Source organism: Eretmochelys imbricata, chromosome 7, assembly GCF_965152235.1.
Source record: "Eretmochelys imbricata isolate rEreImb1 chromosome 7, rEreImb1.hap1, whole genome shotgun sequence".
Taxonomy (NCBI): Eukaryota; Metazoa; Chordata; order Testudines; family Cheloniidae; genus Eretmochelys; species Eretmochelys imbricata.
The window spans coordinates 104,300,343-104,328,275 of NC_135578.1; the positions used below are offsets into that span (position 1 = coordinate 104,300,343).

General features: G+C 39.2%; 1 protein-coding gene across 1 annotated transcript; it reads right to left on the reverse strand.

The window, feature by feature from the left end:
* ABRAXAS2 (abraxas 2, BRISC complex subunit) lies at nucleotides 1–27,448 on the reverse strand. Its single transcript, XM_077822941.1, has 9 exons — nucleotides 27,346–27,448; nucleotides 24,694–24,784; nucleotides 19,763–19,799; nucleotides 15,546–15,612; nucleotides 12,552–12,742; nucleotides 11,117–11,236; nucleotides 10,314–10,398; nucleotides 7,788–7,902; nucleotides 1–2,214 (listed from the first exon to the last, which is right to left on the reverse strand). The coding sequence occupies exons 1-9, from the start codon at nucleotides 27,415–27,417 to the stop codon at nucleotides 1,748–1,750; spliced, it is 1,245 nt and encodes a 414-aa protein (XP_077679067.1). The 5' UTR covers nucleotides 27,418–27,448; the 3' UTR covers nucleotides 1–1,747.
* Nucleotides 27,449–27,933: the final 485 nt, after the last annotated feature.

Here is a 27,933-nt window from a genome sequence, read left to right on the forward strand (position 1 = left end):
TTTACAGGATTAAATAAGAGTTTATTGTCACATTTAACTGCTTTGTCTGATGTACATTGCAGGTTCTGTGCAGCATTAAAAAAACAAAAAACCCTTTCTTTTATGTGAAAACCAGAACTGATGAGATGGCAACAGCACTTGTTTATCACACCAGCACTACAACTGCTTGAAGATAACCAACATTAATAAAACTGGAACAAATCTGTTGTTAAAATGGACTGCAACACTTGAAAACAAAATGCATCAAGTTAAGGCTAATGAGAATAATGTAAAACAGTTAAAACAGATAGACCACTAGATGTTTAAAGGTTGAAACACCCAATAGAAGAGTGCCAATTTTAACATTTCATTTTTCCAAACCCATTTGGTTTAATTTAATACAGGCAAAGAGAGGTTAATGAACAGGTTTTTGCCCAACATATATATTATATAATGAGATTTTAGCCTTTTGTAAATCTGAAATATTTAAACATTTAAGCAACTGTTTTGTTCTTTGGGATATTAACCAATCAAAAGGAGGGTTATTCATATTTTAAAGCATTAAATGCATATGTTAACACCATAAACTGCAGGTTTTGTCAATTACAAGTAAGGAAAAGCCCAATAGTACACAGACTTTTTAATGGCACGATTTCACATCTTTTGGGCAAAATCAGAATACAAGCAGTAATTAAATAAAAATATAAGTGCATCCAAACATAGATTCTCTACATATACCACATTTTATGTTTCCAAAATGTGGAATTTCTGACAAGAGCTGCAATTCAAATTAAAATAAATGTTTGTGTATTTCACTTGGAGGTGAAAGAGGTAATAAACCCAGGGGAATCTCTAAACAATCTTCCCCAATGCAATCCCCTATTCCTTACATGAAATAAATTGTATGGAAGTATAAATTCAATGCACAGATTGCAAAGAAATGGCATATAGTTTATAATTTCTGGAATTTGTAGATTCTAAAGCCCAATTGTGAATTAACTACTGTTTGTAATTTACTATGTGCACTTCATATTTTTAGTACAAAAATGAGACTGTAAATGAGGCTAGAGTAGCATAGAGCCATGTAAACCCACCAAAACCAAAGTATGCTTATGACATTCATTTGGATGACTTACCAATAAGTTTTTCCTACAGAAAAAAGGCAGTCATTTTAAATGATATACATTAGGCTAGTACAAAAAATTGAAACAAATCCCTTCTCTATTAAAAGAGCATGCACACAGAAGAAGGTAGACCACATTTGTTCCAATCAGGCTTCTTGGAATTATCAAAATTTTATTTCTGGTAAAGATCAATTTGGCTCACCATAGAAAGTTGCTTTGAAGGCTTTTGATAAATTGTTTCCCTTTCAAAAACTAAAATTCAAGGCATGATAGTGCAAGAGGTAAGTTTTGATTTTAGAGAACATTGTTATTTGTAGACTAACTGTGCTTAGTCACTAAATCCCAATTTATTGTCCTAAAGAAAATACGGCAACAAAAGCTACAAGGTTTCTAGAAATTTCATTTTGCCTAAATTTACCAGTACATCCATGAACCTCATCAACATTAACACAGCTTGATTATCCTAATGATTCCATTATAAACTTGCAAAACGTATCACAAGGTGAATAAGCCATCTAGTGCAAGTCTTCTACATTTTCTGTGCACAGTAATCCTCTTTGTAGTTTATTTCCTCCAGGTTAAATCCCCAAAATTTTTCTGTAACAATTATGAAAAAAAGAGTGCCATGTTGAGTTTTTGTTCTATTATATCTGGGACGTTTGTGTGTTCCTGGAATCCCCATCAGGATGCGTCAGGGATCGTGAATCCCTTGTCTGTGAGTATTCACTGTCAGATGACTCTGTAGGTTCAAGCAAGTTCTCATAATCACTGTCTTCTGATTCATCAACAATGTCATTAACTGCTCTTTGGGAGGAAGGCATGGATGCTCCATTACCAGAATACTTCAATCCTGCATTTGAGGAAACATAATTGGAAGAGCCCACTGCTTGAGGTCGAGGCATGAAAACATTGCTTTCTGGGAGACCATGACCCAAAGTACTTTCTTGATTGCTCACACTGAAATCAGAATAAGGAGGAGGGGGATCAGAGGCATCTGAGTCTTCAAGTGTGCAACCTTCCACAGCAAATCCAGGGTAGGACATTCGTGGAGGAAACATAGATTCCAAATTATCAGTTGACATTTGCCTGGTTAAGATGGCTTGCTGCAGTCCTATGAAAGACAAAAGGAAAATAAACATGTCCTAATTACACTGAAAAGCATGAAAAGTGATTTAGTTTTATATTTATGTTGGTCAGTGCTTAAGAAAATTCAGGTGCAGTGAACACATTAGAAAGCATCTGTCTTGTTTCTTGTGGAAAACTGCATAAAACTGGCAAAAAAAGTGTTTTGTTCTCAGTGACTTTATTTAAACAAACCATTTTATGGACAGAAAAGTTGCTATACTGGACTTAAGTGTAAACTTAACTCTCAGGCCTCTGGGAATTATATTTCTACTACTACTTATGTTTCATATAGCCTGCCTTTTTTCAGATTAAAGTGGTGTTTTATGAACAGTTGAGGTGAAGCCAAAAGCACCAAAGTTGATGTATATGGAATCATTTAAATAGACAAGATGTTACTCACATAGGAAAAAGAACAAGTTCAAACACATGGGTCTGATAAATTAAGACACAATAGGGTTCCATCTTTGACACACAGTACAGGGAGTGGCGAGATAGAAAAGTAAAAGGGTTTTCAGCAGCTGAGAAGTGCATGCAGCGTAAAATAGCAATCACTCCCTTGAATATCTTATTGCACTTATAAAAATGATAGATTTTAATGTTTTAGAAGGTACAGTCTCAACTGACTTCTCTGCAGTAGAAACAGAATTCATACCTACCTAACAATAATTGCTGAGTACGACAAGCTTTCCAACAAACAGCACTACTATGGGGACCTGAATAGCAGAAAAGTACATAGCAATAGCTCCCTTTTTCCCCCTATACAGGGAGCATGACTGATACATGATCAACTCTCCAATGCCAAAGACGAAGTTTCCCAGTATTGAGAAAGTGAGAAGGTAGAAAACCAGCTACAACATTTAATCTAATAATTTCATGTATGCAGAAACTGTGTATATACCTTCCTGTCTCACCCTCTCTCAAGCAATTCTTGTCTGCTCAGACACAGGCTCTCAGGAACTGATGCCTGCAGCCCACTGGCAGACCACGGCTAATGCTGTTCTGTTCTTAGTGCCCAGAATCCGTTGCCACACAGACTGGGTTCAGCTCTGGCCACTCTTGCTATCCACCTTCACCTTCTTGTTGGTTTATGCAGCAGTGGTTACCTGAACTGCATTATCCCTGGTCAAGCAGGAAACAGTAATGATTCACACTGGTTGTGTATTACAGGTGGTCAGTGAATAGGTAAGAGCTAGCATCAATCCTCCAGGTTGAAGGAAGGAAGAAGGAATCCTTCAGGAAGTGGGTTGGGAGATCAAACTGTTGCTGCCAAAATGCCCAAGCAGTAGTGGGTACCATGTGCATTGCCGTGCTGATTGGAGGAAAGGTCTCTCAATCCTAGTAGCAGAGAGGCCCATTACAAAGCTTGGAATACTCACTAAACAAAACAATCCCTTAATCCCAACCACACATCAAACAACTGAATATAAAGTTGATAAAGGATACTCTTGCTGGCAGTAATGGCAGGGTTATTTTTGTAAACTGGTCCATTAAATGGATGGAAAGAGGCAGTGGCCCCTTTGCAGGAATGTTTGAGAACAATTAAACGCAATTATATAACCATGTGTTCCAGAGTGAAACCTCTCTCCAGAGCACGTTTCTGGAACACTGGTGAAAAGTACAACGGTGAGTTCAGATGCTTTGTTTTATATTACTCCGAATACACAATTGCCCCATATTCCACTTTGCACTCAAATTTTCTCCTTAACGCCTTGTTTATACTTCCTCCCTTCATTTTATGCATCTCTTTCTCCACCCTCCAGCTATACCTCTCTCCCTCATCTGCACTGCCTTATGTCTGCCGAAGTGAGTTAGATCAGCACTGTTTCCTCAAATGATGGAGCACTTTATCATACCCTCCTCCTGGCTGAGCAAAAGTTTCCTGAAGCCCTATTCAGCTTTTAGGGAAGAGGAACAGTTTAGCACCAGCCCAAATATGTTCAAACAATGGATCTGAGCCAGAAAATTGTGGAGCAGCAGAAAATAATTGCAAATTAAGCAGTTTTGTTGCTCTTGGGTTTTTTTTCTGGTAGCCCTTAACACATGCCATGAAAATTATTCTGTCAAAATGGCATAGAACTCTAATAAAAAACATGGATATTTGATGTGGAGGACATATTTCTATCATAGTAAGTTAAACCCCAGCAAATCAATACAAAGAATGGTATATTTTGACACCCAGCATAAACAAAAAGTACGTTTTGATACATCAGATCTTAAATCACAAACCAAAAGAGAGTCAAGATTGTCCTGTTCTACTTATGCCTCCCACTGTCTGAAATAAATCAAAGGATGAATGAGTCCAGCTCCAACGTAATACCAGATGGCAGTATTTCAATACTCAAACTAACATTTCAATTACAGAATTAACACTGACAAGTAGGAAACTTCAGTGATATTTGAGAAAGGCACTATGCAGCTGCCTATATTTACCAGTGAGTACTCCTTAATGTAGGACTGGGTTTGTTGGATTCTAGTTTAACATGCAAAAAAATGATATTGTAATTAGGGCTGTTGATTAATTGCAGTTTTAATCGCACTGTCAAACAATAGAATACCAACTGAAATTTATTAAATATTTTGGATGTTTTTCTACATTTTCAAATATATTGATTTCAATTACAACAAAATACGAAGTGTATAGTACTCACTTTATATTATTTTATTACAAATATTTGCACAGTAAAAATGATAAACAAAAGAAATAGAATTTTTCAATTCACCTCATAAAAGTGAAGTCTCTATCGTGAAAATGCAAGAGACCATAGTGAAATCTCTTTATCGTGAAAATGCAACTTACAAATGTAGATTTTGTTGTTACATAACTGCACACAAAACAAAACAATGTAAAACTTTAGAGCCTACAAGTCGACTCAGTCTTACTTCTTGTTCAGCCAATCGCAAAGAGAAACAAATTTGTTTACATTTACAGGAGATAATGCTGCCTGCTTCTTATTTACAATGTCACCTGAAAGTGAGAACAGGCCTTTGCATGGGACTTTTGTAGCCAGCATTGCAAGGTATTTATATGCCAGATTGCTAAACATTCACATGCACCTTCATGCTTTGGCCACCATTCCAGAGGAGATGTTTCCATGCTGATAATGCTTGTTAAAAAAATAATGCATTAATTAAATTTCTGACTGAACTCCTTGGGGGAGAATTGTATGTCTCCTGCTCTGTGTTTTAACTGCATCCAAAAATATTTATATAAATAGTATTCTACTATTGTTTCACAATGTGATTAATCATGATTTTTTTTAATCATACGATTAATTTTTTAATCACAGTTATTATTCCAGTTATTCATTCAGATCCACAGTTCAGTGAAACAGCAAACAGACAACTCATGTGGATTCATAAATAAAATTTAGCCGATATGTGGTAGGCTGACATGTTAAAAGATGAAATGAAGATGCCCCAATCTAATGGATTAAATGCTGAAAAAAAACTTGCAGTCTTACTGATGTATGGGCCAGAGCTCTACTAGACAATTACTACAGCAGCACTAGAGCTGTCCTACTAATTATCCCATCAATTAGTTATTCTCTTCACCTCATGCAGTTCTTCCAGCGTGCCTCATTTAACTAATGTTGCTGTACCAGCTTCCGATCACAAAAATCAGGCCTTCAAATATGTACCGACATCTACTAGCCTGAGACTAAGCCTACTAGTCCAGGATGAAATTTCCCTTCAATTCCCATGCTATTACATCCCCTGCATTTGATATGCAGTTGAGTACTGTAATGAATCATTCAACTTACTACTTACTACCTTTTAAAAAAGGTCTTTGTCAAATAGTTTGTCTTCTTTCCCTTTCTGGTTTCACTTCACTTCTCCTTTCCTAGAAGAAATCACTATCTATTTCTGTGTTATTTCCACGGTTTGTTTCCTCAATTCTTTTTTTCTCTGTATCCCTTTGTATCCTCCCCCCCTTATTTTCTGTTTCACTTCCAGCACGACCAAAAACAAAAAACCACCACACACACACACACACCTTTCCTGCCTTTTCAGTACTACAGATCTCTTTTCAAATGGCTACTATCATTCTTCTGACTCTCTCTACATACTCAGACTTCAAAAAACAAAAAAACCCCTCCCTCGTACACAGGAAATAATTACATTTTTCAAGACCCTTTTAGTCAAACACCAAACTGAGATAAGATGCCCCACTGTGCATGGACAACACCCAGCTAGGGGAAAAAAAAAATCTCTCCTCCAGTGGGTGTTTGGTTTCCTACTTGGTGCTTTTAATGAAAATTTGAATATAAGGATATTAAATATAGTACAGATCTCATCATCCACAAGAACATTAACCCTGGAGAATCAAAGGACATCTGGCTTTTCAGCTATCTTTTATTAATTGCCAGCTGCCACCACAAGTGATGTACTGTGTGTCCACTTGTATAAACTGTGGGCCAAGTACTGGCCTCCAGCTCTGCCCTCTCTGCTGTGGAATATGACCCTAAGAGGGAAGCTGTGGATATCCTTGGCCTAAGGGAAACCCAGAGATGGTACACATCTGGCATAGCCTGCTATATTAACCTGACCCCGAGGTGTAGGGGAGTATTCTTGGGCAGGCTGAAGGTTCGAGGGGTGTGCCTGGAGCATGCTGAACTCCAGAGAGCTCTGGCTGGTGACTCCATCCCCGTATGACCATTAGCTGATCTAGCCAAGAGCACCCATCAGGCCACTCTATGTCAAATGCTGGTTCAGGCTCAATCCCAGCATCACAGAAGCTGAGAAGTGGCTGACAGCCATTTTCCCCCTCCCACATCTTGGAGTCCCACACTCAGCAGAGTTCAGCCAGATGTAGGCAGCTGGCCCTCCATGCTTCATCCCAGCAACAGTGATACTAGCATAGGTCATTCACCTGAAGGAAAAGCAATTCCCCACCAAATTCTTTATCACCAAAATCAGTATTTCTCTCAGAATGAGTTCTCTTTATAAACTTCCCAAAGAAAAAACACACAAGTTAGTTAATATGAAACACTGCATGTATTTTAATCCTTTGTTAAAATCATTGATGCATATGCTGCACTCTCCCATAGTCACCATGCTCTAGGTAAGATGATGCAAATGTTCTACAGTCCAAAGGCCTGATAGCCTGTATTAACCTATCCAACATCACACATTTTTTAGGCTAAGATCACCTAAATAATGGAACCTGAGCAAGAATTGAGCCAGGTATCCACAGGAGAAAAATATTAACACGGGTCACTTAGCCCTCTCCACAATTCAGTTTCAAATTTTAAATTTTGCCAGTTCACATGCACAACTTTCTAAGATTTTGCTAATTATATTTTTCTTTTGGCGTAGAGAACATTGAAATGTGTGTTGCAAGTATCTTCACAAACTAAGAATTATTTCAATATACATTTATCACAGGCAACGTAAACATGAGTGCAAGAATAGCTATTAGGTTGACAATAACTGTGCCCCATATCTTTGTTGCAATAAGAAAAACAGGCAGATCATTCCAATGAGTCTTAAGTCCATGTTTCTACTAAATATTTTGTCCTCACAGATCTTGTTTATGAACATAAGTATAAGGGAACTTACTTATTTTTTGCTCCTTTTCGTTTTTTCTCTGTGTGATTTGCCCTTTTAGTTTGTTTACATCAGCTTGGAAAGATTCAACAACTCGTTCACTCTTTTCTACATCTATACATACTGCCTGGGAGAAAAACCACAATAAGATAAGTCATACTCAGATTCTCCAAAAATCCATTAAAGAGTTACACAACTAGGCCAGATAATATTGCCAGACTAGAAACAACATGAAACCAAGACAATGAACTCATACTGTACCAGACCATGAAATGAAATGTTGAAAACTGATTTTCACCTATTGATCATGGCCTATGCTCAGCTGTTGCAAGACGGAAAGAACTTCCAAACAGTTTACCACTACTTCCTGCGTGACCCTGGGCAATTCACATAGCCTCTCTGCGCCTCCGTTCCGCATCTGTAAAATGGGAATTATAGTACTTCCCTACCTCACAGAGATGTGGTAAAGATACACTAAAGATTGGGAAGCTCTTTGAGATCTACTGATGAATAGTGTTATACAAGAGCTAGGCATTATTATTACAGGAGGAGGCTCCTAACAGAAAGAAGTTACCTCTATTTTCTATTATCTGTTAGAAGTGATTCAGATACTCTGCTAACCTTTTCTGCACTCAGTATCAAAAAATAAGGCCTCATCCACACTCGCTGAAACTGTGCTAGCAACAGCCACATGAGATTACTATGAGCGTTAAATATAATAAAGATCCTTAAACTGTTCAGACTTTAAGATCCTGATAGTGATGTGCTAATATAACATCAATGCTACACTTTCAACTGTGTTGTAGCTGGGCGACTAGGAGTGAGGAGATAAATGTGTCATGACCTGATCTCCTGGCTGTTATACCTGTTGCGCAGACAGATTCTACATTCTTCCTCTATCTCAAGTTTTTGATAGTGAAAATTAAAAAGTGTAGTGAATAAATGAACAGATTTCACAGATCTGTTCTTGCTCTAACACACATTTTTGGTGTTTCTAGTTTGCAACATTCTTTGTGAAACGTGTTTCAAAGTTAACCAACAAAAAGAACTTTTAACACTTGACATAGGATAAAAGAACAAGCAGGTATGTGTGCAAAAGCAGACTTAGTGCCATTTAGACACCAAAAGACAGCAGGGTCACAATTCTAGGAGCAATAAAGCAGTTCCCCAGGAAAGTCAGTATTTTCCCAAATTTTTCCCAAACACCCTGTTAGCTAAACTCACCAGTGATTAGTGCAGAAGCATACATCTAACTCTACTTAATGCTGGAAAGCAGGAGGTACTGCACAAGGCTATCCCATCAACCCATTTAACAACACATTTGTGAATAACTGTTCATCTATTTCAAATATAGAGCTTGGAGGCAGCACAGAAACTCCTGGGAAAGAGACTCTTTCTTTATTCTGAGTGCCATGCTCTGGGCAGCGCTGAGAGCACAGCTGACGAGGCTCAGAGAGAACAGCATTTGTCCACAGGTTAGCTCAGACGGAAGATTGCTCTGATGTTGGTGTGCGCACATGTATGAAAAATAAAAGTACATCCAGCCACCCGCCAAACACGCATGGCCAAATTGTGGTTTGCCCACTGTAGGCTACTTAGATCACAGATCACAGTGGGGGCACTAAAGGAAAGCAGCTTCCACAGGGCAGGGTCAGATATGGCTAAAGCCTTGACTCTGCCTCATTCCTCATTTTGCGTGCCAGCCAGCAAAGCTGAGCTGGTAGAGCGGGGGATATGATCTGCTACCGGTCCATACGAGTAGCACATTACTCCAGGGTGTATGTAAAGGGGGAGCCTCAGTCACAATTCCCAAATGGGTCTGATCCTGAGGCAGCACAGCTATATGCCATCATCTACTTGGGACAAGTTGTAAACTGACAATCTAGTCCTTAGATTTCTGAAGCCCAGCAGTGAGCCATTTTCAGATGTCACAGCTACAATTACAGCAAGAGAGTCTTTTTTTATTTTAAACTGACCCAAACATTGTATCCAAAGCATGTTCCCTGCAAAATATTTGTCAGTTTTAATAAATGCAGAGTTCCCTATAGTATTTAGTACAGAGTGAAACCCCAATGTTGCAATCAGATCCATGTGGACAGGCCTTTGTACTGCTGTGGTGCTCTACTGACTTCAATGGGGCTCAACTTTATGGGGGGGATGGGGAAAAATTCACCCACACAGATCCATTTGCAAGACCTGGGCACGTAAACAAAATAGAATTTTCTCTCAGATGTCACTTAACATTATAATTATTCTCACATGAAAAAAAGCAACAAAAAGCCAGGATCAATAACGCTTATACCGACTACTTTTACAATATACTTTGTAGAAGTATCTGTTAAACACAGGTCATGTGGGAAAAAATATAAAAGCAGCATGAATGTTTAACTAGTAAAGAAATACAAGTCATTTCTCATATCTCCTTAAACCATTTTTAAATTCAAAATAAAGCTAGGTTACCTTACAACTCTGGGCTACCAGAGCTCAGAAACATAGGTGCCACATGAATGTTGACCAATATTAAATAAAATTAGTTACCTGTACTTTTTCCTGAAGTGCATTATAAACCTGATATATAGCCCTGATGTCCTTCATCACTCCATCTTTATCAAAAAAATCAGTACTAAAAGAAAATATGCAGAAATAATTAGAAAAGATATCACAACTTTCTCTGTCTCTCTGAGTTGCTTTTCTCCAAATCACTTTAAGATTTTATTTTTATATTTACACAATGAATTAAACTTCATATATTGCTAAATCGCTCCTATCCCAAGGAACCAGTATCCAGGCAACAACGTATCAGCTGCAGAGGCTCTTTCTGGAACAAAAGGCAAAACTTGTCGAGTCTGATCCTAATAAGATTAGACTCTTAAACAAAACAAAACAAAAAAACCCCTCTCTCCAAGCTTCCACGCAGTAACTGGAAAAATGTCTTTGTTAGATACCCAAAACATTTTTAAACGTTATTTTGCAGTGTCTGTGCATTTTAGTAAAATGACTAAGAAAATAAACATTCCCAAACCGTGAGTCAAAGCCTGTAAATCCACCCTACATAAAGCACATCCACTGAAATCAGTGGGAATTCTGCATAGGGAGGGCTTGCAATATTAGGCTACAATTAGTCTAACTTTGATGTTGTAATCCTATAGAATTCAGATCAGTTCATTTAAAAAATATGTTTTGCTGTTTAGAAAATGGTAATGCATAAAATGGAAGCAGATTATTAAACAGCTTCAATACTTGGTTCTATTTCTTGCTGAAATCCATACTCATATTACTATTTAGGAGGCAAAAATTGTAGAGCTTCTGGATTATACTTAATTTAAAAAAACTCCACTTACCCATGTTCCTTAATAACTTTGGCATAATTCTGAGAAGTATTTGGCACTGAAGAAACTTTGTACTCCTGCTGACTAGTATTGCCGAGATTGGGAATTGTAAGTGACACTCTTTGATTATACCTGTAGAGAAAGTTTAGAAAGAGACTGCTATTATTCTTCCAAAGATTTTTTGCAAGTCTTGATATGCCCCCACCTCCCTACCCAAAGTGGACAGGTCTGTCTCCAAGCAAGGCGAGTACGTGAGGATCTCAACTCCTTTAAAGTTTAAGCTAATATAAATTTCTAGGTCTGCTGTATTTTGAATAAACAGTTTGTCATATTCAAAGATGGCTGTCTTATTTTTAACACATTCATGCAGAACCAAAATTGACCAGTAGGTGGATCTTTCATACCCCCTAAATCAGGGGTGGGCAAACTTTTTGGCCCGAGGGCTACATCGGTGTTGAGAAACCGTATGGAGGGCAGGGTATGGAAGGCTGTGCCTCCCCAAACAGCCTGTCCCCTATCTGCCCCCTCCCACTTCTCACCCCCTGACTGCCCCCCTCAGAATCCCCAACCCATCCAACCCTCCTGCTCCTTCTCCCCTGACCACCTCCTCCTGGGACCTCTGCCCCTAACCGCCCCCCCAGGACCCCACCCCCACCCAACCCCCCCTGCTCCCTGACTGCCCCTACCCCTATCCACATCCCCGCCCCCTGACAGGCCGCTGATCCAGCACTCCCTGTTCCCCATCCAGACTGCCCTCCGCCCTGAACCTCCGCCCCATCCAACCACCCCCTGCCCCCCTGGGCCCCCTGCCCCTTATCCAACCCCACCCCCTTACCATGCTGCTCAGAGCAGCAGGAGCTTGCAGCCTGGCTGGAGCCAGCCAAGCCACCTGCGCTGCCCGGCAGGAGTTGTGGGCCAGAGCGCTGGTGGTGCGGTGAGGCTGCTGGGGAGAGGGGCAGCAGGGGAGGGGCTGGGAGCTAGCCTCCCTGGCCGGAAGCTCAGGGGCTGGGCAGGATGGTCCCACGGGCCGTAGTTTGCCCACCTCCGCCCTAAATTGTCAACTGTGGACTAATCAGACTATTGTAGGTGCAGAAAGGAAGCCACATTCCCAGCTCAGAAATTTTGGAGATGCAAAGCCATACTGACTTCTCATTTCTCTTTAGAAACAACTTTTTCAAGGTCTATTTTTAGTCTAAAAAAATTTATTGACTGAAAAATAACTTTCCATTGTCCTGACTGAATCTTAGTTTCATTTATGAATTGCTTCCAGAGAAAAACATGCTACCCTGTTTTATTATGTAAGTACATAAAAACCAGACTTTGACCAGTCGACAATTGCTTTCAGTATAGATATTTTTTAAAATAGTTCTTAATGCTCTTAGGAATTTTAATAAAGAGTATAATTACAACCACACTGTGGTAGCTGATGTGAACCCGGACTGTTTACCTTCGGTTTGGTCTAAAGAGCACATACTCTAAAGCATGTGTTGAGTTATTTGCAGTCGAGATGAAGCTGAAGAGAAGGAAGACAAGGTCAGGCACTCCAAGAATGTGTGTCAGCTGTTTATGGATGATGTGCTCTCTATATGACATTTGTTGCGGAGTGTTTCTCCTAAATCTGTACCATCCAATAACATTCTGTAATGAAAGTAAAGAAGAGAAAAACAAAGTATCAATGGAGAGATAAAAGATTCATAGTTTTATCTGTTGAAGCTCAAAGTATGGCTAATGTAGTTAAGAAACAAATTCTGACAACTATATAATTCTGAATTATTGTAGATTGCTTGCATTTTACACAGACTATCACTATTGCCACGTCTGAAAGTTTAAGTGGTTTATTGTTACAAACCTTTTTGTAGAAGAAAGAATAAATTAATTCTCTTCATGCTATCTAGGAACCCACTTATAATGGAAGGTTATATTTTAGAGGCAAGTCTCAGAGTATCTTCTCTTTGTTGCTACTTGCTCAGTTTTCAAACCTGGCAGCTTTTTTTCTTTTATTTTGAGGATTGCTGCAACAGACTATTCACTTGTGTTGCACTTTTGAGATACATTTTCAATGACATGCATCAGAGAACAGAATTGCAAATTTATGTTTATTCACAGGAGCTGTGGGATTAATCTGCTGTGTATAGTGCTGAAATGATCCCTTTGAGCATTTAATTGACGTACTTGTAGGTACTGCAGATAACATCCATCTAGTAATTCATTTATTATACCAAATACTAACATGTACTTAACTTCATAATTTACATGCTAGTTTACATGAAATAAAGGGACAAATGCAGAAAGTTAGCTCATTACCAGAACCTGGCTCAGTAAGAGCCACGAGAGTACACAGAATTATAAAGAAAATGTCTATACATTCAAAAAGAGTAAAGTGGATTCTACACATTAACTGTCAATGCACGACACTTGTATTAAATACAAAAACCCATTAGCAAATATTACTCAGTCTTTTTCCAATCAAACCTCTACTGCTGTGGATTCTGACGAAGCTCAGCTAGCAATCAGCTGAATCCAGGATATTTACTAACTGCATTTTTATTTTAGTTGTTGTCCTGGTAACTTAATGGCATTAAGAATCCATTAAATTTAAATCTGGAGAGCTGAGTCACATGACACTTAAGAGCTTTTCCCCTTCTCAAGTCTATCTACTTTCAGATGGCAGATAATGCATCTTCACTGACAGTCTGAAATTGACCTATATCTCAACAAAATAAAATTCAGCTGAAAAGTTGGTGTCTTGATTTGAAAATGTACACTACGGGCTTAAAGAAAAGAAAATGCCAGACAGTTTTAATAAAGTGTTTTCTGCTTTATCTCCTGAAGGGGAACTGAAAGACTGAAACGTCTCTCACTCTTTCAACAGTTGAGAACATCTTGTTCACACACACCATATTTATACTGTTCTGTGCTGGAGTTATGTGCTTATAGAATTAAATGTCAGAGACGGGAAACACCCATGTGATCATTACTAGACGTAAGACATAGTTGAGGCAACTGCTTTTGTTGGAGCAAACTGACAAGAAATAAATGGTTACAGGGAACTAAAAGTAGATTTGTGGCGCAGGAACTGGTACTGAAATAATTGTTTAGTTAGAACAGATAACTTAGATCTTCTCTTCACTGTAGAGAGTTAATTTGAGTTATAATTTCAGAGTTGCCCCAACTTTAGGCCTGTCCACACTCAAAAGCTCTTACCTTAGGCTGGCTAGACAGTCAGGGGATATAGGTTACAGCTCAAGTTTGCACAACTTGCCAGGTGCTAATACAACATTCGAGCTAAGAAAAGTAGGTGAGAGCAACCACACTGCAAAATCACCAAGCCACGTTAACTCAAAAAGAGTTCAGTTTGCACTGAAGACATACTCTAAGACAAGGGTAGTCAATAAGTGGAACGTGGGACAAATCCAGACTGCCAGATGCTTTTGAACTGACCGTGAAATCTTTTTGTGTACTTATTATTATCATCATTATTGTAATTGTGGTATGAAAAATATTTCTCTGGAGTCTGGACCTTGACCATACCGTGACCAAGAAATTTGGACCTTGACCAAAAATAATTGATTATCCTTGCTCTAAAAATTGCTTGTCTCCAATCTGAAGCTCAGTTCTGCTCTTTAGGACATCAGATCTGTTAAAAACGTCTGAAACAAGTATTTGCTAATTGTTAAGATACAGTACTAACAAGTTTTAAATTTGTGTTGAAAATGAGCCATTGGTAAGAGTTTGATACTCCTCTCTTGGTCAACTGTAGAAACTTAAAACATTTTAAATATAGTACTGAATGTGCTAATAGCAAAGTACAGTTGAATAAGAGTACACTAGTTTAATAATAGCTACTTTGTGAGGCAATAAAAATATTTCAGATGGTGGAAATATTTGAATTCCAAGGCTGTTTGTCAACCTTTCTAATAAATCTATAACTATTTTTAAGCAGGAGTATCTGAACATTTTCACAGTAACTGCTCTTGGATTAAATGAGCATTTCACATAAACTCTCTTTTCTGTTGGCCAACGTTGCACAGTGCAGTCATTATTATGCAAGTCTAACTCAGCCATTGGCTGGTGACAGTAGGTTAATACTGTACTAGTTATTAATTTCTGAGGACCTGAACTTAAATCTAAGGTTTCATGTGAGCATGAATTTGGTCCTTCTGGTTTTGCCCCTAGTTAAAATTAGCAGACTCACAAAACTGACAAAATAATTGGCATGACTGATAGCCTCTTCACAGGATAAACTCAATCCTGGTATTGCCAAAGATGATGCGAGTCAAGATAAACTGGCAGATTTGAAAAAGAAAGCACTTGTTCCAGGCAGTACGTTCAGTTGCTCATTTGTATGAGCCCCAAGTTCCATTTTTTCCTGTTTGTAGACTCTATATGCTATAAAAGGGGGAAAGATAAAACAAATGTAGAAGAATATAGTGAAACTTACTTTTCTTCGATCTTTAAGAATTCTGTCCAAACTCTCCTCATTAACTTTGCCTGCATAGTCATAAAAGCTTAAACCAAAAAGGAAAAAAAATATAGGTACAGTTTACAGACCATTCACATGTCATCTTGGTAAACATACAGTACTTAAATTAATCTTTAGATACTATCTCATAATTCAGCCACAGAATACTGAGCAGCTTTACATTTATCCAATGCAGCAATTTAGCAACATGGTGCCGAGACCACTAACGGTGAAAAAACAATATGCCTTGTTTTAACTACTGGTTTAAAAAAATCTTCAGTGTTGTTGCACCCAACAGCTAGGTTGCAATTATTTCATTGGCAACCCCTTCTTACAAGGAGCATGTAGCTGGACTGCATAAGTTTCCTCTGACTAGCTCTTGAAAAACCCTATGTTTGGATGTCTGGGTTCTCCACCTGCTAAATGTGACGGAGAGAAAGAACAGCAATTTTATATTTCAATTAAAAAATATGGAAACACCTTTTCAGGCTGCAGTCCTGTAACCAGATCTACATGGGCGGACCCTTATACCTGTGAAGTTCCACTGAAGTCCACAGTTATCCATGCAAGTGTAAGGGTGGGCCCATATGGCTTCATTTGCACGACTGGGGCCTAAGTCAATAACAAAACATGAATTCAAATGGTTTACACATTTCAAAACATGGGAAAAACATTTGAAAATAGATTTCTCCTTCACTTACCTGCCAAGTCTTTAGTCTCTTTCAAGAGCTGGTATCACTAACTCCTAAAGCAGTGCAGGAAAACACTCTGATTTAGAGGTCTATGATCTCAACTCTTGTCAGAGAAAAACAAAATCCTGAACTCAGTACTTGGCCAGTAAATAAAGGTGGAACTATATTTTGTTTTAAGATGCAAGTTATTTTGAATTTTAAGACTAATATTTCATTATGAATGTGGAATCCTGAATAATTTAATTACATAATCCTTTCAGTTCACCTTTAAAATGTTTAAGCTTTCTTTCATGTAAAGTGGCATCTAATCCCATAAGTCTGTTTTCTATAGTTCATGGAACCATCATTCCTACATACAAGGATGATGATACCCAGCAATTATTGTAAAAATTGAGCAACTTCATTTGCAAACTGTTTTGCTACAGGAAAATGGCCTTTTTAGAACCCTTATTTTTGGCTCAGTTCCCACAACTTGGGAAATGCACTGCAACCAAACCCACCCTATTCAATAGCAGCAAGGCCACAGCTGTTCTTTTCAAAGAGCACAGGGTGGATCAGCTGTAGGTCTCCTTATGACTGACTACATTTAAGTCAAGAAGCTTTGGTAGTGTGCCAAAAATGTTTTTGTATGTGAAGGTTAAAGGAAGAGCAACACATACTGAGCACTGCTACTGATGAGTAGCATATGCACTTTGAACATCAGAGCAGCCATACTGGGTCTGACCAATGGTCCATCTAGCTCAATATCCTGTCTTCTGACAGTGGCTGGTGCCAAATGCTTCCCAGGGAATGAACAGAACAAGGCAATTTATTGAGCGATCCATCCTGTTGTCCAGTCCCAGCTTCCGGCCATCTGAAATTTAGCGACACCCAGAGAATGGGATAGCATCCCTGAACATCCTGGCTAATAACCATTGATGGACCTAACCTTCATAAACTTATCTAATCGTCTTCTGAATACAGTTATACTTTTGACCTTTACAGCATCCCCTGGCAACGAGTTCCACAAGTTGACAATGCACTGTGAGGGGTAATACTTCCTTTTGTTTCTTTTAAATCTGCTATCAATTTTGCTGGGTGACCCCTATTCACTTTCTCCACAGCATTCATGATTTTATAGAACTCTATCATATCCCTCCTTAGCCATCTCTTTTCTAAGATGAAAAGTCCCAGTCTTCTTAATCTCTCCTCATACAGAAGCTGTTAGAAAATATACCTTTGTTGCACTTTTCTGTACTTTTTTCAATTCTAATATACCTTTCTTGAGATGGGGCAACCAGAACTGAAGATAGTATTCCAAGTGTGGCTGTACCATGGATTCATATAGTTACAGCATTATGATATTTTCTGTCTTATCTACTTCTTTCCTAATAGTCCCTAACAATTTTAGCTTTTTTGACTGCTGCTGCACATTGAGTGGATGTTTTCAGAGAACCACCCATGACTTTAAGGACATTTTCTTATGTGTTAACGGGTAATTTAGACCCATCATTTTGTACGAATAGTTGAGATTGTGTTTTCCAATATACATTATTTTGCATTTATCAACATTGAATTTCATCTGCCATTTTGTTGCCCAGGCACCCAGTTTTCTGAGACTAAATCAAGAACTGCTTCTCCTCTTGTAGGTTCCAGAAATAGCTCCAAGAAATAGTCATTAATGGTGTCTAGAAATGTTATCTTTGCATCCCATTCTGAGGTGACATGCTCCCAGGCAATATGGGGATAGTTGAAATCCCCCATTATTACTGGGCTTACTGTTTTCATAGCCTCTCTAATCTCCCTGAGCATTTCACAATCACCACCATCACTCTGGTGAGGTGGTCCGCAGTATGTTCCTACTTCTATACTCTTATTATTCAAGCATGGAATTTCTATCCAGAGAGATTGTATTATACGGTTTGAATCATTTAACATTTTTACTATATTTGGGTCTATGCTTTCTTTCACATACAATGCTACTCCCGCACCAACGCAATCCACTCTGTCATTCGTATATATTTTGTACCATGGTATACCAGGTCCCACTGATTATCATCATTCCTACCAAGTTTCTGTGATGTCTATTATATTAATATCTTCATTTAATACCAGGCACTCAAGTTCATCCATCTATTTAGAATTCTTGCATTTGTATACAAGCACTTATTAAATTTGTCAATATTTAGCTGTCTACCATCATGTGGTGTAACTGAATGGGACTCTTCGTTTGACTGTTCCTCTTCAGTTCCTACCTGTACTTCATCAACTTCTATTCTCTCTTCTCTACTAGGATATAGAGTACCACCTTTAATAAATCCTCCCCTAAGGATGTGTCTGTACTTAAGACTCTCTTGGAGTTCAAAAGCAACTGAATATTTTTGTAAAGAAGTCACACTGAAATATACAGGCCTCTGTCCCTTTCTGACTCAACTACTAGTAATCAACTAATTGGGAAGATGATTGTAAGAACATGATTTCAGCTTTGAGGTATACTGCATGAAGCAGCACCAGGGACCAATGCATGGACATCCGAAAAAGACCAGCCAGATACTGGGACATAACCTGAGATGTGGAGAGTCTTGCACATAAATCACAGGGATGAGACTATTCCCTTCTGTAATTATCAGACAGCAAATCAGACTGCAGGGTCTGTTTTTTAATATAATAAATGTCAATCATGACACTTGCGGCCCATTCCTTAGTAAATCTGTGGAAATCTCCAAATAAAAACAAATGCGTGGAACATAACCAGGGATTATTTCTAAAAATGTAACTTCTAAACACATACTATAGACAGTAATTTAGAAGCCACCTTTGCTTAGTAACTGCAGTCTACATGAGAAAATTAGATTTAACACAGTCTGAGTCTTCTAAATGAAGATATATAGAGCTAGATTCCCTTTTACATTCTGGCAGTGCAGAGGGGCCAGACATCAGCTTGATCTAGCCAGCTGAAAATTCCTCTGGCATGGGAGAATAATTAGCTGATGCAAAGTCATCATTCTTGGCTCCTACACCACTCCCTGGCCCTGGTCTAGGGGTCGTCTGGGGTGAGGGTGACCAGAGTGTGCTGCACATCTATTCCCCAGGTCTCTTGGGGACAAACTGGCACAGGTTAAAGCAGTCCAAATGATTCTCCAACCTATACTAGGGTGCAGCTCCACCTCAACTATCAGGGAGCCAAGACCGGATCCTTCACTGCCACCACTCTCTAATACATCAAATGAAAATTCAAAACAGGAAAGAATCTGGGCCATGGTATCTACACATACTTTGCTGATATGCGCTTTTTAAACTAAAACTCTACATTAAAATGGTGTTAGTACAGCTTTCAGAGGATGTTTTCTGTGTCACAATGGGAGCCATTTAGCCATATTACTATAATACAACCACATAAAGAGCAGTTTCAAGTGTTACTATACACATTTGAAACACTAATGTATTTCAATGAGCTACCTATCTTTATGTGCCGGATTCACCCAACAGTGGAATCAGTACAGTCAAACAACAGAAATAGCTTACCTAAAGAGTTTTGAACAAGGCTCGTGGTCATGGATTTCTGTAATAAAAAAAAAGAAAGTGTCTGTCCCAGCAGCTCAAAACCCAGAGAAAACTGTGGTGGTGTACAATTGCACAATTTCTTCTAAATCTCCAATAATAAACAATATCATATACAATATACTGCTGTCAGTCTGTGGACAACTTCTGACAACAAGAATTGCCCCCTGTAGGGTGAGAGGGTAGTCTTTCTGTCTAAAAATGCATTATACTGAGCATAATGAACCTAGGGAACATGTAAGTGAACCTAGTAATCACATTTTAAAATATTCTTCTATGGGTGTTAAGTATCTAATATATTGCTGAGTTTTCAGATTCATTTGCTTTTAGATGTATCTTCCTATAGTAATCTGTTTACAGTTGTTCAGTAATGGTGCAGTGACAGATAGAAAAATGTGTAGGAAGCAAACATAACAGTTAGATGTGACAAATTAACCAAATTGGAGGAAGGGAAATACAGATTAATGACCTAAAAGAGAAGATGGTAAGCACCACCTGGCATGACTGCTTTCCTGTCACTTTAGCCAATGTGACAGGTTTCAGAGCAGCAGCCGTGTTAGTCTGTATTTGCAAAAAGAAAATGAGTATTTGTGGCACCTTAGAGACTAACCAATTTATTTGAGCATAAGCTTTCGTGAGCTACAGCTCACTTCATCGGATGCAACCGATGAAGTGAGCTGTAGCTCACGAAAGCTTATGCTCAAATAAATTGGTTAGTCTCTAAGGTGCCACAAATACTCATTTTCTTTTAGCCAATGTGATTACTACTAAACAAAGTCACTGCATTATTTTTTCTTCTGATTTTAAGAATTAGTAACAAATATTTCCTAAGATTCACATTTAAGCAGCAAAGGTTATAAAAGATCTGTGCTGTGGGGCAAGAATGGGAAAATAATTAAAAAGCCCATAAATTATTATATCTGTCTTTTCAACGTGAATCAAAGTTTGTTTGTTTCTGTGCTTTAGGTACTTGTACCAACTATCCTTCCAGTTATGACTTTTTAATCAGCTACTGTTTATCTTTTATTTGCATTTTTCTCTACCAATCCTTTCTAGCGCTTCTGTCTTAAGTACTCTTAAGCCCCTTATTCTTTCCTTAGATTCAGCAGCATTTATACAGAAATAATATTTTGAGCTCTGCCAAAGTGAGCACTTAGCAGTAACTTTGCTTGGTACCTTCCTCCCTGAAGAGTAATTCATCACTTGCTGTTCTGAAAGCCTCAGAGTTTGCTCACAACTTCAGCAATTTCAGATCAATCAAACCACAATCTCCAAGAACAGACTTTACACATTAACTTTTCACTATATTCAGACACTGCCAAAATAATGACAGGGTTCAGAGTAACAGCCATGTTAGTCTGTATTTGCAAAAAGAAAAGGAGTACTTGTGGCACCTTAGAGACTAACCAATTTATTTGAGCATAAGCTTTTGTGAGCTACAGCTCACTTCATCGGATGCATACAGTGGAAAGTACCTCTCCCCCCCCACACACAAACCCACTCTCCTGCTGTGTGTGTGTGTGTGGGGGGGAACCTGGATGTGTGTTGGAAATGGCCCAACTTGATTACCATACATATTGTAAGGAGAGTGATCACTTTAGATAAGCTATTACCAGCAGGAGAGTGGGGTGGGGGGAGGTATTTTTTCATGCTTTGTGTGTATAAAAAGATCTTCTACACTTTCCACAGTATGCATCCGATGAAGTGAGCTGTAGCTCACGAAAGCTTATGCTCAAATAAATTGGTTAGTCTCTAAGGTGCCACAAGTACTCCTTTTCTTTTTGCCAAAATAAGTCTCTGCACATCAATGTATGTTTGTGCTTCCAGAGATTTCAACTTGTTTTTGGCTACAATAGGGATGCAGCTGTGAAAGTAACATTTTTATTTAATTGCAAACCAAAGATAACAATGCCAATTCCAGATTTACAGCCTGACATTCTTGAGTCTCGTGGAAATGATTTGCTAAACAATGCCAGTAAATAATATAATACCAGCATACAATGTAGTTACCTCTGTCAAGGTTCCTTCCCCACTCTGAACTCTAGGGTACAGATGTGGGGACCTGCATGAAAACCTCCTAAGCTTACTTTTACCAGCTTAGGTTAAAACTTCCCCAAGGTACAAAATTATTTTACCCTTGGATTTCCACTGCCACCACCAAACTTTATCTGGGTTTACTGGGAAACGTAGTTTGGACACGTCTTTCCCCCCAAAATCCTCCCAACCATTGCACCCCACTTCCTGGGGAAGGTTTGGTAAAAATCCTCCCTAATTTGCATAGGTGACCACAGACCCAAACCCTTGGATCTTAGAACAATGAAAAAGCATTCAGTTTTCTTACAAGAAGACTTTTAATAGAAGTAAAGGAATCACCTCTGTAAAATCAGGATGGTAGATACCTTACAGGGTAATTAGATTCAAAACATAGAGAATCCCTCTAGGCAAAACCTTAAGTTACACAAAAGACACACAGACAGGAATATTCATTCTATTCAGCACAGCTATTTTCTCAGCCATTTAAAGAAATCATAATCTAACACATACCTAGCTAGATTACTTACTAAGTTCTAAGACTCCATTCCTGTTCTGTCCCCAGCCAAAGCATCATACAGACACAGACCCTTTGGTTTTCTCCCTCCTCCCAGCTTTTGAAAGTATCTTGTCTCCTCATTGGTCATTTTGGTTAGGTGCCACCAAGGTTACCTTTAGCTTCTTAACCCTTTACAGGTAAGAGGATTTTTCCTCTGCCAGGAGGGATTTTAAAGGGGTTTACCCTTCCCTTTATATTTATGACAACCTCAAACAGCAGTACACATGCTAAAATTATTGGGAACAGACACCTTGTTTTTTTCAGCTACATTGTTATATCTAGACCAGATCTAGGGCTTTCTTATAAAAACTGAAGCAGTGTGGTCTACTGGATAGAATGTAAGAAGTAACCAGGAATTCTTAAATTCTAGCTGTGCTTCTGTACAGTGACTAGCTGTATATCCTTGGGATATCACTAAACCTCTATGGTAGACCGAGAATTGATAAATGGGAATGATAAAACTACCGCACAACAGTGTTATGAGGCTTAATTTCCGTACACTACTTTCAGGCCTTAATACCAAGTTTTAAGTTACTTCTTCAACAGGAATTCACAAATCCTACATTTTGAAGTATTATAATATTCAAAAGAGCTCTTTTGATGGGGATAATTCCCTATTTTTTTTCTAAAATACCAGTTACCTTGTTTGTGAATAACATATTGTAGAAGTTGTCTATTGACAGAAAAAAAGCAACCCATAATGCCACAACTATTTGGTGTGTGCACCTAGTGCTGAAACTGAAGTGTATTAATATGCTCTATTGTCATCAATGACTCAGATCAGTAACTGAGTTTGTATAATGCAAATTTAAATGTGTCAGAGCAAATATATATTGAGAAGAAAATCAACAATTTTCTGCTACCACACTTCCCCATCTCACACACACACAGTAACTTGTCTTTTTTCATGGTATCATGTATATCAGTTTAAACATGGACTAAAATGTAGGCCCTGTTCTGCAATCAACTCTGTGTTGGCCAATCCCTTACACCTGCACAGGACCTCGCTAAAGTCAATGGGAGTCTGCTGGCACTAGATCTGATTGCAGGACTGAGGATTTAGGCCTTAAAAACACCAACATTTTAAGACCGATAGAAATATTTTAATGCATTTTTATTTTGATTTATACATGCATCCATTAAAAAGGACCACCTCCTTGACAATTCTTAAATATATTGCTATCAACCTGACCACTCCTATTACTGCCCTTCAACCATTAATCAATATATTTACAACAGCCAACAATAACCCAGCAGCAAAAACCAGATCTTTAAAATCTCCATTAGAATCATCTCATTTTGTCACAGCAAGCAAAAACAAATAAGCTTTATGACATTACCCTGCAGTTCAATAAACAAGGCCTCGATCCTGTGCATATTTAAGCATCATCTCAACCTGACTGCCATGAGTAGCCCCTTTAAAAAAAAATGGGGTTGTTCACAGTAGTCAAGTTAAGCATGTGTAAATGTTAGCAGGATCAAGGGCCAGGACTGTTTTGGAGTAAGAAATTAAATGAGTTCTAAATATTTTCTTGTAGTACTTACTGCAGTTAAACCCACTAGTCTATTTCCATTGTCTAGAGAAATGCAAAATAGTAAACAGGAAACCTAAACAGCTAATTAGTTGTTTAAAATACAATTTTAATGTGTTATTAGTAACATGGGTAAGGATTTTAAACATATATGATTATGAATTTGACCATGCCCCTCTAACTACATTTTATTTAAAAAGCAAACAACAAAAATCCTGATAGATGGGATGGCCTCAGTATTGATGGCTGATTTTTCAGCTATTTACCAAGAAAGAGAAAAATATTTTTGTGTCCCATAAAAAAAAACAGAAGTTAATGAAGACAGACACAAGGGAGCAAAAAAAAAAAAAAAAAAAATCAAATTTGAAGCGTGTGGGTGGAATCATTTTCAAGATTAGGGCCTAAATTATTTCATTTTACAAAATTCAAGCTATTTGTGGAATTTACTGAATGGCTAAGATGAGTTACATTTACTCTACAGAGAGGCACATCAAAAATGTACCCAGCAAAAGAACTGTTCCCTTTCCTCATGCTTCAGCCATATATGTACACACATGGTAGTAAATAAGAATATTTGGATAACAGTTCTTGGGAGGTTGTAAAATCTTGCCTTATACCCTTACAGAAGAATTAGCAAAAATACCTATTTTTTAAAAAGGAGAAAACTTTTTAAAAGTTTTTTTCCTTTAAACAGAAAAAAAAAAATCCTTATTTATACAAAAAAGTGAACTAGGCACCTCTTCCAGAATTTCTCAAAGCTTAGTACAACTTACCGATTACTTGCAGAAATTCAGTGTTGCTGATTTGTGAATCACTGATACTAAATGTCTCCTCTTGTCTTACCTCTCCAAGCAGAAATCCTTCCTACAATTAAAAAAAAAGATGCAGACTAAAAACAGAAAGAACCCACTAGTATAATTTATTCGCAAGCACATTTAATAAAAAAATTAAATGTAAGACTGTTTGAAATTGACATGTTGATTTGCGCAACAACAAATGCAACTATCAGTAAATTCAACATTGCCTGATTCTAAGTTTCACTTAAGGCCCCTTTATGCAAATCTGGCAGTGTAACAATGTGTTGAATGAGGCAGAGATTGCTTTTGAAGAATACTATCTTTGCAACTGTAAAACTTGTGTAAGGGCTCTATATGCACTTTGTTAACAATCCCGGTACAGGGGCCATGTTATGGGCATAATATGGAAATGGAGCTGGTGCATCACAATTATTCTCTCCTTCCAAGGCCCACAGGAAACAGAGTGTACACTACAGAAGCCCTGAGGTTGCTCTATTTACACCTGATGCTGGGGCTGGGCACTTCCAGAAAATGGAAAACAGTGGTGAATTTAATAGGCAGGTTTCCAACAAACAAAAGGAGTACTTCTTCACACAACACATAGCCAACCTGTTGAACTTGTTGCCATGTGATGCTGTGAAGACCAAAAGTATAAATGGGTTCAAAAAAGAATTAGATAAATTCATGGAGAATACATCCATTAGCTAAGATGCTCCGGGACACAACCACATGCTCCAGGTGTCCCTAAACCACCAAATGTTAGAAGCTGGGACTAGCCACAGGGGGTGGATTATTCTTAATTGCCCTGTTCTGTTCCTTCCCAGTGAAGGATTTGGAATCGGCCACTGTTGGAAGACAGGATACAGGGGTAGGTGGACGATTGGTCAGAATGAGTCAGATCATTCTTTTGTAATTAAAGCCATCTTTCCCTCTCTGTTCCTATCCCAAGCACAAGAGTGGGATAACTGATAATCAGGCCCTATCAATATAAATAATGAAACAATAGGTTGCCATTTGTTTTTTTTCGTTCAGATAAGTAGAGCAAATTTACACTACCTACCAGTGGATTAAAAGCTAATGTCAGCAAAGCCCTAACCGCAAATATATATTGCTGCAAGCCAGACTCTAGCTAATATTTTTAATGACCAGTGCTAGTACACTGTGAAGAATAAAGAGGTTTAATCCAGATGCTTATGTTTCCCCCCTTTTTATTGGTTTCAGTGTAACAGCCGTGTTAGTCTGTATTCGCAAAAAGAAAAGGAGTACTTGTGGCACCTTAGAGACTAACCAATTTATTTGAGCATAAGCTTTCGTGAGCTACAGCTCACTCCATCGGATGCACCTTTTTATTGTACACCCACCCCAACTTTCAAGTACATAGCACACTGATACAAGGCCCTGATCCAGCAGCATTCACACAAATGCTTGACTTTCTAATAAAGTACTCACAGCAACAAAGTTAATAACATGCATGTTTGCAGAATTTGGGCCTACATCAGACTGTCAATCAAAACCACGCTCTTTAAAATGAAAGATCTACTTTCAAGGGTGAAAGACCTTTGCAGGCATTATAAAATCCCTATAATAAATTCTAGTAGTATGATAAAAAAGCTACATTTAATGTGTTTACTTTGTGCAACATGGTCAATAGAAAAGTTGATAATGCAACTGACAAACTCTCTTTAAATTTCTGCTTCTTGATTACATACATTTTACAATGAAAGTAGAGTGATAACTTGTATTAGGTTAACAAGTAAATTACAATACTCAAGGGATGATCCAAGTAGGCAGTTTATTTAAGTGAATTATGATCCAATGTCTATTGTATGCCAAAATGATTTTATGCAAGAAAGAGAAACTATGCACACTGCAGAGAATATTGTAAAAATAGTCTTTTATAAGAACAAAGTAGGCTTTTTAGAGTAATGAACTCAAGATATTAGGCAGCTTTTGGAAGCTAGCTTTTGGTTTAGCCACCTGTGAATAGCCTTCTGCGACTATGGCACCATACTATCCACCTGGTTAATGTCAGCAGGGGCATGTGGGGCACACAAGAGAAGATGGAGAACGGGATCCATTTCCTGAAAGTATTCAGACCAGAGTTAAACGAGAACCGGAACAACCAGAGAAATAAACATCCCTAGAGGCAGGACTGATGCACGACTAATGTCAGCAATGCACGGACATGCAAACGCCTAGTCTGGATTGCAACAACACACAACACTTTTAATGCCTACTGCTCTGTGTCAGGCGGAGGGGTTCAGTCCACCTGGGCTTCCCCCTTTTCCCTGTACACCCTCTGACTGATTCGTTAGACCCGTTGCGGGGGGGAAACATAAGAGACTCACTTCCCCAAGACCTTCACAACACCTAATCACAACATGCCCCACCCCCAACTCTGCCCCTCCACTTCCCTTACCCCCCCATCCCCTCACCCCCAGCCTGCCCCGGCGCAGAGGTGAGGCGAAGGCGGCCGGCTCGGGGAGAGCGGGCGGGGCAGGGGGCGCTAGGCCCAGGGCAAGCGGGCAGGGGGTCCCTGAAGCCCCCCTGCCCCAGTGGGGGGTGAGGAGCCCGTCTCCTTCCCGGCAGCTCCCCAGCGGGGAGCAGGGCGCAGCCCCGGACACCTACGTGATCCGCGCTGCTGTTAGCGCTGTAGTAACAGACGGAACTGAACGTGTAGCCCGAAATGGAAGCCGCCATGATGGAGACCACCGCCGCTGCCGCTCCCACAAACCACCGCGCCGCCCCCTCCCACTGCCCCCCCGCCGCCCCGGCTTCCGGGAGCGCCGCGGGGATGCCTGGGAAATGTAGTTCCCAGCTGCCAGCCTCAATGCGCGGGCGCCTGGGAGCGCTGAGAGGAGGTGCCGCACGGCCCCGGCGCGGCCACCGAGGGAGGTGGGGCCCGCCTCGCACAGTGCTTGGGGGCCGCTGCCACTGTCACCTGGGCCCTGCCTGTCAATACCTCTCACTATGCGCTCCTGGTCGTTACAAAAACTAATTTCCCCTCTGCTGTTACTCGCGCCTTCCTGTCAACGGTTTGAGGTGGGCCACCCCCATCATTATGACAAAAGGGATTGTTCCTCCCTTGGTACCCTGCTGTCCATTGAATTGTCTCGTTAGCACTGACCTCCCGCACCCCCACTTTTCAGGTGCTGTATATTTATAGCTGCTGCTATATTTTCCACTCCATGCATCTGGTGAAGTGGGTTCCAGCCC